Consider the following 14506-nt stretch of genomic DNA (forward strand, 5'->3'; position numbering starts at 1 on the left):
CGCCCCGCCCCCGCGCCCCCTCAAGTTACTCGAAGAAATCAGATCTGTCAGGACGGGCGAAAAAAATGCCACTTCCCAGCGAGCGGGCGGAATCCAGCCCGGATTTTCAGTCCTTTCTTCTCCTTTTCTCCCTTCCTCCCTTTCACTAATTTACCCGATGTTAGCACATTCTGCCGGTAACACCCGGCCGCCTGTGGGCTGTCGCACGGGATCGTTACTCACTGCTCAGGCGGGCTCCGGGCGCGGGGCTGAAGATGGAGTGGGAAGTTGGGGATAACATTTTTATTTTATTTTTTTAAATTACTTTGACTTATTGCTACGATTCCGTGCTTACTCAGGAAAGCAAACAGGCGCGCACGCAAAAAAAAAAAAAAAAAAAAAGGCAAAAAAAAAGCAAAAAAAAAAAACAACCAAACAACAACCAAAACAACAACAACAACAACAAAAACAGCAAAAACCTGATGCTCCAGTTCTGACCGTGAACGCTGCCTACCGGCGTGCAGAGCTGTGAGTGAGGAACAGCGTCTTTTTTTTTTTTTTTTTTTTTTTAAATTTTTTTGTAAGCGAGGAGGAAAAACCAAACAAACAAAAAAGGACCTCTGATCCGAGTGCCAAAGTAGGGGAGATGTGTCACTGACCGGTCTGTGCGGGCTGCGATGGTACTTGCTGCCTACTGCGTGATCGCTTGCTGTCTAAGTAAAATGAGACACAGAGCTGTTGCTGAGACGAGTGGGAACAGCACTTTGATTTGCTGGTTTAATTAAAAAATGATAAAGGACTGAAGGTAAGCATTCTGCGTCTCTATGTATAGATATTTCGGTAAGCGACGGTGAAAGGGAGAGATCCCTTTAAAAATCGTTTTAACTGAGCTTTGTCAAACACACACTCATTTGCGGTCACTGAGGCCACCTTGGTGCAGATCACTTAAAGTGTATGTCTTAATCAGTTTCCTGTACAGTCAGTAATACTGTATTTAACAGACCTAACAATCGTGTGACCTGGGAGTGCGCTAGGACTGCTTGTAGAACTGTAATCTTGAGTTGATGTTTTTAAGAAAGGTCTTTTTTTCTTTTCTTTCTTCCTTTTTTTTTTTTTTTTTTCCCCTTTTAACCGTGGATTTTAGTATTTTTCAGTAAACGTTTGTGTCGACGGGTTGTTTGTTTTTAATGGAAAGTGTGTTGTGTGAAGGAAAATGAGGTTTCTCGCCCGACCTCCTCTCCCCCTTCCAGAAAAAAAAAAAAAAAAGGGGGGCTTACGTACAAAAGGGGTAAAAGATAATACAGGAATAACACCAAACTTCAAGGGTCTGGTTTAAAGCCACAAAATCCATGGAATGCAGTGGAGAGTGAGCCTGTGTACTTCCTTTTCTGCCTCTGGTGCCTAGGTGGTGGTCCTGGGGTTAAATTACAACATGTGCTCCCACAGCTAGGCACCAGCTCTGAGGCTGCGTTTCCTGAGCTTTGTGGATTTAAATCACCTAGTTAATGGCTTTTTTTTCCCCCCCTCCCTATTTCTTTTCTTTTCGTGGATGTAGCTTTTGAGGATGTTGGGAGACAAGTAGGTTAAGGATGCTCACTGTAAAAGCGTGACAGTTATTGCCTCTGGTTTAACAAACTTAAGGGGAAAAAAGAATGTGGGTAGTGAATTATTTCGGTCCCCTCGCCCTTTTTACTAGTTGCGTTATAGTATGCTAAGACCCAGACTACACGTTTGACTTTTCCTCTCCTCACAGGAAAAGGTGGATGTGGACCACAGGTTACAAACCTAGACACACCTGGAAAAGGAGGACAAGAAGAATTAAATTTAGAAAAGCCCAGCGGAGATAAACGAATGTCCCCACACCTCCAAAGGAAAGTTCATCGGATTTTTACTCTAGAGATCTCATCTTCAGGATGTCATTGAACACTTCCAGTACAGGAAAAGGTGTGGATCCAAACGCGGTTGACACTTATGACAGTGGCGATGATTGGGAAATTGGTGTTGGGAATTTAATAATCGACCTAGACGCCGATTTGGAGAAGGACAGACAGAAATTTGAGATGAATAATTCTACCAGTACCACCAGCAGCAGCAGCACCAGCTCCAAGGATTGTGGGGCTCTGGCTTCCAGTGGGGCTAATACTACCTCAGCCTTAGCTGATGGCCTAAAATTTGCTTCTGTTCAGCCCTCCGCTCCCCAGGGGAATTCCTCTCACAAAGAGACTAGTAAATCAAAAGTGAAAAGGAGTAAAACTTCTAAGGATGCTAATAAATCTCTGCCTTCTGCTGCCTTGTATGGGATTCCTGAGATCAGCAGTGCTGGCAAGAGGCAGGAAGTCCAAGGGCGCCCTGGAGAGGCAACTGGCATGAATTCAGCACTGGGTCAAAGCGCGAGCGGTAACCCAAACGGCAATAATAACAGCACCAGCAGCACCACCGCCATTGCCTCTTGTGGGAAAAACAAGGAGGAGAAACCGTGTAAAAACCAGGGCAGCCGAGGCGCCAAGCGGGATAAGGATGCGGGGAAGTCCCGGAAGGACAAGCAGCACGACCTGCAGCTGGCCCCCCCCAGCGGCCCCGGGGCCGGCGGCGGTGGCCAGGGCCCCCCCGGGCACCTTTACGGCTACGGGTCCAAGGGCGGCGGGGGGGGCGGCAGCCCCTTCCATTGCGCCGCCGCCGCAGCCGCCGGGGAAGTGAGCAAAGGCGCCCCGGATTCAGGGTTAATGGGGAACTCTATTTTGGTAAAGAAGGAAGAGGAGGAGGAAGAGAGCCACAGGCGAGTCAAGAAATTGAAGACAGAAAAGGTAGGACAAAGCTCCTCTCCTCTGCATTCCCCCTGTCTGTGACAAACTGCCTCTGTTTTGTGTCACACCTCTGTCCTTCCCCCCACCAAAGGCGAGGTGCCCCGCAGCCCGTCCCGCTCCCGGCGGCACCTGCCCGCCCTCCGCACCCCGCGCAGCGCCCGGCACGCGGTGCCAGCGTCAGGCTGCGGGTGTGCGGGTGCCGTCCCGCAGCGCCGCCGGGAGACGTCGGCGGCGGCGCGGGCTCCTTCAGCGGGGACAAGGGGCGCCGACGGCGCGGCATGCGCGGCGCGACGGGCCCCGACGTGCGGGGCGTGCGGCGGCGGGCGGAGCCTCCGGGCCTCCCGAGGGCGGGGGGCGGGGGGTGTGCGGAGCTTTGCAATTCCTCCGGGTCGGGCAGCCGGTGTGCCGAGCAGTGACACGCAGGAGGCGCGCAGAGAGGAGGTGTGCGCTTTCCTTCCCTGCGTCGGCGTAGCGGAGGGTGCCTCCTCGACGAATGCCCACCGTCCCGCTGTGGGGGAGGGCGGGCGCAGTGCCGGCCTCCTGCCCTGCCCGCTCCCTGAGGGCCCGGGCCCGCGGCTGCCGGCGGGGTGCCCGAGGCACCGGCAAGGTGAGCGGTGCCGGGTGGCCCGGAGCTCTCTGCTGGTACCGCGTCGTCTGCTTGTGCCGCTTCCCCAGCAGCACCGTTGGGAAAGCGCGCTGACGGAGCGTCCCGCGAGTGTCGGCAGGGCCGAGGTCTCGGGGGAAGAAGTCTCCTCTCCGTAGGGCCCGTCTGTGCTGCTCTCTGTTTCGGAGGTGTTGAAGGTTTTGATGCGTACACGTCGACTTTCCAGGATTGGATTTGGGTGTTTGTGACATGAACTATCAGTAAAAGTCCGAAAATATTTTCAAGGGCTTGCATTCGAGGCAGGGAGTGACATAAATTTCTCCTTGTGTGCGCGTTACTGCTTTTAATGTAGCGTATCTACGGATGAATTTGAATGAGCCTTTGTGACCTTGTCTACACGCGGATGAGAGAAGAGACAAACGGATGTAATTCATACTTATACGTTTGCGCTTTTATTTGCGAAGGTTCTGTTCGCTGTGAAAAGGTGTCACAAAGTCTCCCGCTCCCTCTATTAACTTAGTACAGTAGGCATTTGCTTTTGTTGCCAATGGTCTTCAAATTGCAGTTCTCTAATCTGTTTTAACTATCTAGATAAATTGCCCTAATCCAGTGCTCACAATGGCTGTGGTTAAGGAGTCAGAGCCGTTTGATTGGATTCAGTGGCTGCCTGGAATGTGGGAGGTACTGCCCTTTCGCAACCCCCTTAGCCTTTTAATCTTCCAGCCAAATGTTCACATTCAACAATTTTGTTTAGCTGGCAATCTGAACATTGCCGTATCTCAAAGGCTGCTGTCATGGCAACAGAGATTAGAGAGCGGTGTGGTTTCTCCCGTTTTTGTGTTCTCGACTCACACCAGAGACCGCACGAAGAACACGCGTACGTGCGAGACGCCGCACATGCAGCGCACGCGGAAGGTGTGAAAGCAAGGAGCGGCTCCGGGCCGGGGGCAGCGCTGCACCGCGGCCGCTGCTCCGCGCCGGGCGTGTTTCCAGCCGGTCGGCGAGCGAAGGCTTTGGTGCGGGCCTCGCACATCAGAGCCGTGCGGTGTGGGCCATTGTCTGGCACAACGGAGCGCTTGCTCGCTGCCTTAAGTAATATCCCTTAGCGCTCCCCCTCCTAGAGAGTGTTCATTTCCAGACAGGCGGTAATAAAGAGCCTCGTTGCTGACGGTGCTGAGAGTGAGATTTGAGTGTCTTATGTTTGCCGTTTTGGCTTTTTTTCTCCCAGCCCCCCCCCCAAGTGTTTATCATGATGGTTTTGTTTTGTTTTTGTTTTAGCAAGGGTTTTAAATTAATGTTCTCGCTTTGGCTGGAACTGGATATGCATCACTTGCGCAAAGCACCTTGCATCTGTAGATACACAGTTTTCAAGCCTGCATGTTAAAAATCAATTTCCATTTATCGTCACGTTGTGAAAGGCATGTCTCATGAATTTGGATGTGTCCTACTAGATAGAAACGAGTTAACGCCCGCTGAGTCAAAATCCAAAGGTTTTTGTATGTGGTGTGAAAGACAATACTGCATTTGTTTACTGTTTGTGAAAAGCTTGGGGCAGATTCCCAGGAGTTGTAGTCAATGTTTAGTTTTCACAGCGTGCTTCAATGTCTATTTTTGGACTATTTATTCTGTTTCCTTGCTGCGGAAAGTCGTGTAAAACATGATAAATTGATCTTACGAAGCCTAATTAAATCAGTGACTGTGTTCTGCTGGCTTTTTTTAATGCAGAAACCACAAGTATGTTGTAAAAGTTGCCACTCCCCTGGTATGTGGATAAAGTCAAAGCATGCCGTAATTCTCAGATGTTTGAGCTATATTCGTGCAGCCCATTCTGTGGTTAAGCCACCAGTGACATGTCTGAATAAGTAGCTTTGACAGGTAGGCTAACCACTCCTCAGGTTCTTGGTGTTAAAACCTGTCTCCATTTTCCATCCCTTATCCACGCTCAGCCATTTTTAGCACAGTTACTGTCTGTCAGCAGGAACAGATCTTCCTCTTTTTAGCCGTGTTTCCGTATTTCTAGCAGCTGTTACGTTGTCCATCTACAGCCATTTACTTGGTGTGTGTTACAGGAGGATCAGGGTGTGCAGCAGGACAGCTTAACTGAGATATGGGAGAGTTGTATTTCGCACGTAGAGATCTGTGTGCTTAAATGAAGACAATACAGAAAATCTGGAGCTGTGGCCTGAGGTGCTGAGCTGCAGCTTGTAGTTGAATGCCTGGTGACACTCAGGAGCGAATGTCCCTCTTGTATTGGCATACTGCTTCTCGTTTTGGTTGTTTTAAGGAGATGAACGCGTTGGCTGGCGTTGCCTGTTTTGTCTTGGCTCCTTGTGGCAGGACTAAGGGTAAGCCACGCTTCATCGGGCAGCCTTGCGATTTGTGCCCGCTGATGTAAATCATTTAAGTACACGCTTTGATTAATGATGTGACAGAGATATGCTTTTCATGTACTGTCCTGGCTGGCCTTGGATGTAGCTTATTCACTGTGAAATAAAAGGGCAAACAGGTCACCGGCTTCAATTAAAGAACAAAGTCTATTGTTGTTTGACAGCAAACTGTTTTGAAAGCTGCACTGGGGATCTGGCTGCTGCGGAGCAATAACGCCGGGCGCCTGCAGCGGTGCGGCTGGGGCATGCTGGGCCCGGCGGGCCGGGTGCAGGGCGCCTGGAGGCAGCGCTGGGAGCCCGCAGCCCGGCGGGGAGCTGCTGGGAAAGCGCCTCTCCTCAGCATCGGTAATTTTACAATTTTAATAACTTCATAAATACCCAGTAAAAGGGAAGGGATTGATTATCCAGATGTCACGAGGTTAACCGTGTTCTCCGTGTTAAAGGGGCTTGCTGCAAGGCTGTTTTAATTATAGCTGTATAAAGACTTGTTTTTCCAAAGTAGCGTTTTATAGTCCAATAAATGAAATGTATGTTAAAAGTGCTAAGCAAAATCTCCTGTAACCGCAGAGGTGTTCAATAACCAGACTCAAGTAACATGGAAAGCACCATCTGTTCCTGGTTTCCAGCAAAAAAACAGGAACCGAATGGCTGACATTTGCTCATATTTTTGAGACTCTTTTCTTCAGTATTATTATTATTATTATTTTAAAAAGTTCACCTGGCACTTTATAGAAGCTTTGTGAGATGCAGTAATACAGGAGAGGCTGTGAAAACACATGTTCGTACAGACAGTTAACCGGTTCCGCTTTCATGTAAAGAGATTTCCAGAAGCTCAGTCATTGAAGAATTCATAATAGAGAATCACCTCCTGCAGGCAAACACAATAAGGGTCAGATCTTCAAAGGTCTCACTGTTTAGCTAGAACCTGAACAATTCTGATTTTCCCTAAGAAGTAAAAGGAAGGAGGAGGGGCAAAAAAAAAAAAAAAAGATGACTCTCAAAAGACAACTTTAGCAAGCTTGTATATCTACCTAATTACGTGTGATAAAACCGTCGACCAAAGTTTTCCATGGACAGACTTGGGAGAGGTGTTCCAGAACTGTCAACTGCGGGAAAACTGCTCTTTCAAAGAGAACTGGAGTCCTGTGCTGTTTGGCAATGCGATTCCGGGCTGCAGCCTGAGCACTGGATAAAGCACCATCCAGCCTTTGTCTGGGCCCTTTGACTGAAGCTAGTAGCCGGTCTTGTGCCGCCCTAGATAAAGGGCATTGTCTGTGCCTGCTCTGACAGGAGGCAGGCAGGTCGGTGGCAGACTGCAGGCAGTCCTGTGCAGTGCTGGCCGGAGCCCTGGCTTCACGCCGCAGCGTGCTGTGTCTTCCCACAAGGGCCTGGTCACTGGGGTGTTGGCTTGTGGGTGATGGCGTGAGTCAGAAGTCTGAAAGGCGCAGGTCTTTCAGGAAGTAAAATAGTGAAAATTAGGGAGGACGCTGTTGAGAGTAGGTGGCGATGTGGAATATAGTGGTACCCCTTGCATACTGAAAACTTGCCATCCACAGGGCTGCTTATGCACCTCCCTCATGAACTGCTGAAGATGCCCAGAAGATCCATTATCATGCTCAGCGCTGGCGTGTCCAGTGCTGGATGGTCCCAGCGTGCTGCCTGTGCTTTCTGAACTTACTGTGCTCTCCATGCTGAGTCACCAAACCTAGGGACACCTGGGCATGTCCTGAGGTCTGTGTTGGCTGCCCAGGCTGCTCCAAGGCTTTCTTTCAGCTGAGAGGCGGGCTGCCTGCTAGGTAGGTTAGCACCCATTGGATGGATAGGTGAGCAGTGGGTGGAGATGCCCCTGAAGTGGTGCCAGGTGCCATGCTAACATGCTTTTCTCCCTTCCAGACTACTAGGATTGCTTGTGTCCCAAAACCACACATAAGGTTAGAGGCCATGAAACTGGTTCTTTGCAGCAGTAGGTCCGAATAACCTTCCTGAGCAGAGGCTGGAAAGAAATGGAGTGGGAGATATTGGCCAGATAAGTACTGAACAACTGCCTTCAGAGTGCCCAGTGTATCTTGAAACTGCACACCTGCTTGCACCAGAGCCCACAGCCTTGGTTATAAGGCTTTGAAGTGCTCTTTTTACTTACATGCTGTGTTTCTGCAAGCCTTAGGTGGTGCTGCCAGTGTGCACGGTATCTGAGCACGTTATACAAGCTTTGTCAGCAGGTTGTTTCTGGGAACGCCAATGTTTCTGCCATCAGAACTACTACCTTTGCCTGCATTTTTGATAAATTCCCTATTTTGGGTTTCCATCACCCACCCTCGGAGGCAGATTGTCTCACTTAGCTTGGTGTGTAATTGCTGGATGTTCTGTATTTCTCAGAATGCTCTGTTTTTGAATTGCCTGTCAGCTGTGTGTGGCAGATTTATCCTATGGTACATGAGTAGGATTGCAGAGTTAACCATGTCTTGCTCTGAACTTCGTACAGGGCATCAACAACCAGGTTATCCTTTACTTGAAGTGGCTGACACTGTGCCGACTTGACATTGTTCTTACATGGTGTTCTAACACACATTATATATGTCACTGCATTTCCTGAAAGGATGGAAAGGCTCTTTGACTTCTCAGTTGTGCTTTATTGCCTGCAATAGAAATATATCCTCTCAAGGGTCCTTGGGTGGTGGTCATATTTGTGGATGCAGTGACTTCGGTTGCAGGGCTGGCCATAGTTTTGCAAAACCTCTAGCTAAACGTACATATCGAGGTGCTATTTTTCTTTCTTGATAACAATCGCAGGGAAAATACCCATCTTTTTAAAAATCTTGGTCTGCACGTAACATTCCCTGTTGGGTGAAAGATAGTGTAATGGTGGTCTGTGAAAATTTCTGAGTATGATGTAATTGCAAAATATAAATAGCTCCTTAAAATTTACAGGAGCTAATTTATGTTTCTTTTTTTCTTCAATCTGGCAAACTTCTTCCCTTGTCACACGAGGACGTTTCCTCTCCAGCACTTCTGTGGTGCAGTGTTTAACTGAGAAGTGTAACAGTGCAAGCTTTCATTTTTTAATTTGTTTAAAAATACGTTTGAAATAAGATAATTCAAATAAAGGTAATAACTAGCTTTCGTAGCAGGACGTCAGGAGTTTTCTTAATGTGAGATTTTAAATCACATTTTTTTTTATAATGTTCCTAAATTAAAACCATGACTTACTCCAGACTATAATTAGCCATTTGGGCAAACGTGAAGTTTAAACTACAACTTTGAGTTCTGTTGTAGCCAGGGTTTCAATAAGCACTCTCTGCTGCATTTTGCCTTAATTCTGACGAAATGATCTTGGCAATCAGAACAAAAGCATCTGGGTGAAAGGTTGTAAAACTATTCAGAGTGCCTTGACTGACAAGCAAGTTCTTTGTAATGTTTTTCATCTTTTTGGGAAAGCCAAAAGAAAATTAAAGGGAATAGAAATAGTTTCTTCTCATGACCCTGTGCACGTGTACGCATGCGCATTCTGTGTGCTTATAAACAGGACTGTTTGGATAATAAAATCTGAGTGAGTAGGGTGAGCTGCATGGAATGAGATAGGATTGAGGACTGCATATTATGTTGTTCTTCTGATTGAAGTGTTTGATTAAACATTACCCGTAAAAAAAAAAAAAAAAAAGTTGCATTTAATCGAGAAAGGTTTGATATGTCAATTTTTCTAGTAGGCTAGCACATGCAGCTTGATCTTGGCTTCTCTAGCAGCCTCCCATATTGTCCATTGAGGCTGTTCAGAACAAAGTCACTGAGAATTTGAATTTGAAGTTATTTTTGTTTTCCCTAGTAAATTTTAAAGTAAAGAAGCGCGGTGTTGAATTGTGTCCTTTGTGATAAACCTTCCTCAACCATTATGACTTCATACTGGTCTTAAGAAATAAAAAGCACTGAAAACCTGGTTCTCCCATCTTCCTTTTCCAGATTTTTTGATCTGTCCTAGCCTAAATCTTATTCCTGGGCACTAACCCAGCTTTGCTGAGGTGATTCAGTCTCCCGAGAATCTCTGCTGTCAAATAATAACGTAAGAAAAATGTGCCCGTGGGGATGTTGGAAGCATATGCCAATAGTTGTGCGCGAATGTAATTTATTGCAGTCAGAAGAGGAAACTAAAATCTATTGATTGTGGTTACTTGTTGTTTTCAGAACACTGATATTCTGGTTGTTGAATTGTCTTGTCATGTTAACCAGCAAGCAGATGGCATTATGCCACCAACGCATATTTGACTTAAAGGAACTTCGGAGGTTTTGATGTGTTTTTTTTTTTTTTTTTTTTTCCCTCTTATTTCCCCTGTGGCTTCTTTTTATTGAAGAGTAACATGAGAAGACCTGGTAGCAATTTTATGGCTTTCCCATAACAGTTTGAAATAATAGCTTGGCCTTTGGTTGCCAGTCAAGTTTCTACGAGTCAGCTTTTTTTGTCATGTGGCACTGTCGTATAAATAGTATAGCTGTAGTTTGTCCTCAGAAACTGGCTCTATTTTTTGTGCTTCAATTAGCAATGGGAGTCTAAGCACCAGTTGGTCGCACTTACCTAAACTCCTCAATTTCACTCTCTGTCATTCTGATTTTGGCCACAGCTGGCACCTCACAGTGTTTTTTGCGTTATCTTTGAAATTAATTTTGGGCTCTGTTAAGTCCACCTCAAACTGTGGGTTCGCACACTCGAATGCCAACACCTTCACTGATGAATTCCAGTGGTGCCGTGTTGAACTATGGTAGAAGTTGCTCTCTGTATTCCTCCAGGCGTTCGTTACACAAGGACAGATATTATAATTTTCATTGCTTCTCTCAACCATTAAGAAGAGTCGAAAGCCAGTTGTAATCTCTGTTCTCACAGTGCACAGGGCCAGACCGAATTATTTTTGGATTTCCTGTTACCTCCTTGGCCTGATTTCTGCAGATGGCTCACGTTACAAGCAACAATAATGTTTGAATTGGAAGGGTTTGGTCTTTGGGTTTTCATTCTTCGTGGAGAACTGTTTATTTGTGTGTGGTTTGCCACACTACATGGATAGCACTATCAAATCTATGCTTTATTACAGGCTTACAGCAGCAGAGTAATGGCAGTAGTTGAATGTCTCAGCATTTCATGTTCTTGCCAATTCTCTTTTGAAGGAGGGGAATGGAACTAGATCTGTATCTCTGCAGCAAAAGGTAATAGTTAGAAGGAAATATAATTAGAAATAGACCTCATTTCTCAAGTCAACTCTGTTTCGCTGCTAGAAATTTCAAATGTGATTTAGTAAATATCGAGGGAGTTGTTCAGTTAGCTTACACTGCAGATAGAGATCTAATACTCCAGAGGTATTCTGGCTGTATTGAGCATATTTGACATAAAGTTTTACCAGTTACTTTTTGCTCAGGGTTCAATGTTAGGCAGTGGGTTGAATTCGTTTCTAGAATTCGAAGGAAACATTTGATTGTAATTTGAAAAGAGTTTGAAGGTTGTTGTTCCACGCCCAGTGTTGCTGAAAATCTCATTCACAGACCCTTCAACCACAAGCAAGGTGTAGACTTATATAATCTTTTTAAGGATAGGATCATGTAAATGCATGCATACGTATATAAATAAACATATTTGTGTGTGCATGTGTGTACATGTTTGTGTGAATATAGGGTGTATGCATATACACGTCTGTGAAGAAAAGCTACAATTTTAATAAAAGTAGCAGCTGAGTTTTGGCTGATATTCTTTATGTACATTTCATGTCCAGATCCTTTAATAGGCTTTCCTGTGGCATTGCACCAGATGCCAAACATTGAAGGAGAAAGCTAGCAGCTATTTCCTTTATGGCATTGGTGCATTTTCCTTTACACTTCAATTTTTATACACTCCTCCAACCTTTCCTAATCACCTGTTAAATATAATTTTTCCTTTTGTCTCTGATGTATCTGTCTGCAGGTTTCTGTGTTGTTGTCCGCTTTAAAAATATGAAAACTTGATTTTTTTTTTTCTTCTGTTAAGAGCTTAATGCTTTGACTCTTGCTCAACTCAGCTGAGCAGTCATTACATTATGCCTGAGTGAATCCTGCTTGAGATGAGTCCAGGTTACAAAATGGAGCCCACTATGACCAGGTTGATCATTCCTGTAGCAACTTGAGTCACTGCATGATTTGTGGTTTTGTTTTTTTTTTTTTGCCCACCACCTGCATAATACTTTTTCCATTCTTACTCTTTCCTTCACCATCTCTCTGAAAATAAGGGCTTCATGGCTGTGGGCTGTTACTGCTGAGATATGACTGAGAACTGCATGCAGTACAGCGAAGCACATTCATTTTCAGCTAGTACCCGTTTATTGCCTTGAGCATTGTAAATCTGTCAGCTCTTCACGATGCTTTCACCTCTTTCTTCATTTGCTCCAGCTTCTAGTTTGACAATGTTCCCCTGAGGCAGAATTTTAATCTGCTTCCAATTAGTTGCAAAATGTGACTCAAATTTCCACATTATGGCTGCTGTTTTACTTGCACACACACATCTAGAAACAAATTAATGCTCTTGAATATTTATTTTTGATCCTTAAGATTTATTCTGGGAGGAGAAGTTGCCAACTATTCTCAAAGTACCTCCAAGATTTACCTTTTTAGCTTAGATTGTAGTATATGTTTCAGAATTAAAATGCTTCTTTCTGCTTAATGTTTACAAAACCTTTTCAGCTGATCGGTAATTTTTGAAGACGCATCACATATGGATAAATTCTAAAAATGAACACTGCTTACAAGTAAGGCTAAAAATAGCTTGTGATTGCTATGCCAAATCAGGATATGAGGCTTTTTTTCCTGTTCTTGCAGACCTAGCACAACAGATTTTTTTTTTTTTTTTGTCTTTACTTAGTTTTTCAAGGTGTATTTATTTGCCATATATTGCAAACCACCTGTTATTCACAACTCCAGCAGTCATTGTCATTTGTTGAGAGGGTGGGAGAGGAGAGTCAGAGATCCATTTCGTTGTTAGTAGGTCTTCATAGATACCGCTAATTATGGTCGGTTTGCATGCATCACTCTGTAGGTGTCTTTACTAACGCCGGTGTGAGTTACGTGGTATACCTTTACAATATCTTACATAAATGGAATGAGTTTTCAGGATTCTCAGGTAACGTTTGTACTCCCATTAGTAGTTGCATTAGGAACATGGCCTTTGCAGTCTTGTTCACTGAGGAAGTGGATTCTTGAGTGGAAAGTCCGAAGATCGCTGTGGAATGGGCTGGAATCTAAACCTTGCTGGGAGTGTAAACTTTAGTCCTTCTTTGGGCCAAGCTGACGTGCCAGGCTCTGTGGCAGTTCTGCTTGATGACCCTTCTGCCCTGGTGCCTTAAGTCGGTAGTTGCCTATATGGAGCAACACGGTGTATTCAATTCAAACATACCAGTAGCTAAATTTATAGGTGCAAATCTTCAGTAGAGCTTAGCACTCTGCAGCTTGGCAGATTGATGTCAGCAGCCGTAATAGACTTTAAATAGGCTTGTGGAATTTCATTGGGGGTATATTGCTGAAGTTGATATTGCTAAGTACCTGTCATTTCTAAATGAGATTTGCACCTGTAAATTTAGCTGTTCATTTGTAGTAATTCACTTACCTATATACAGATTTCTTTTAATGTTTCACTGTCTTTACCATCCCACACTGAGGCTGCAGCCTGCTAGCTGCATGAACATCTGAATGGAGTTGAACACATATGCATAGTGTTTGGGTTCACAGTTTCTGAGACAGTGTTTTCCATCAAGGACAGCGATGTAAAAGCAGAGATAGAAGAAAATCACCTTGATGTTATTCTGTGTTCTCTTGAATCAAAAATGACTCTTAACTGCATAGATGAGAAGTCTAGCACGTTATTTATTTCTCTGAAGATTTCACTTCCTCTGGTACACTCCTGTGATTCACAACATCATTTCACAGGGAAACAGTATTTACAAACATCGTGAAACGCTGCAGCAGTGTGACCTTTTTTTTTTCTCACATCGTAGTCTTTGAGGTTCAGCTCTGTACTCAAGGTGAACTGCAGTTCCTCTGATTATCAGCTGTTGAGGAAAGGATGCACAGATAATTGAAGCCAAAGTGTAATGAATGCATTTGTAGCTTACAGTAGTGGATTTAGAGACATCTGGCAGTGCACCAGTGCAGCATGTAGCGAACACCCCCCACGCCCAAAGGTATGTACACATATGCATACATGCATGCAACCCCACGTTATTAATTTTTCAGGCAAAATCCACAGTGCTTTTGAGAAGCATTAAATGCTTTTGTTGATAGCTTATAGTTTTATAAACTCTAAATGAGCTTATTGCCTTTTAACCAGCGCTAAATAATGGAAGAACCTATGAGCCTCAACATTGGACAGCAGCCAAATAGCCAAGGGGGGGGGGGGGGGAAGAGGAAATGAATGGTTTAATTGTAGAGCAAATCATTTGTTTACAGATTAAGACCTATTTGGCAGCCAAATCCTAGGGACAAGGAGATGAAAGAGGGAGGCACTAAGGTGCAGGAAATGAGCTCTGCCTTTTGTGTCTAAGTCCTGCTATTTTGCACCTCCTCCCAAAGAAGAGGAGGCAAGGAAGAAGAAGTTAACGGCAGAGGCTGCTGAGCACGGTGCAAGTATTTAGCAGGAAGAAAAGAGTGAGAGAAGGGAGCGTTGTGTGCGCTTTGCACTCTGACAGCAGCCTGACAGCTGGAGCTGCTTCCAGCTAAGGGGCACCTGTTGGTAG

The 14506-nt window shown here is 45.2% G+C and overlaps 1 protein-coding gene across 7 annotated transcripts in view; it reads left to right on the forward strand.

Moving 5' to 3' along the window:
- The window catches only part of ZNF608 (zinc finger protein 608), a 103616-nt gene that overhangs the window by 1180 nt on the left and 87930 nt on the right, over positions 1-14506 (forward strand). For 4 of the 7 annotated variants that reach the window (XM_021380057.1, XM_021380060.1, XM_021380058.1 and 1 more), the window contains exons 1-2: positions 27-784; positions 1733-2783. In XM_021380057.1, the coding sequence (XP_021235732.1) occupies positions 1893-2783 (891 nt within the window). In that variant the 5' untranslated portion in view covers positions 27-784; positions 1733-1892. Of the gene's footprint in view, positions 1-25; positions 785-1732; positions 2784-3159; positions 3391-14506 lie in introns of those variants that run through there. The other 3 variants (XM_021380055.1, XM_021380056.1, XM_021380061.1) reach the window with 3 other exon arrangements.

Source organism: Numida meleagris, chromosome Z (genome assembly GCF_002078875.1).
Source record: "Numida meleagris isolate 19003 breed g44 Domestic line chromosome Z, NumMel1.0, whole genome shotgun sequence".
Lineage (NCBI taxonomy): Eukaryota > Metazoa > Chordata > Aves > Galliformes > Numididae > Numida > Numida meleagris.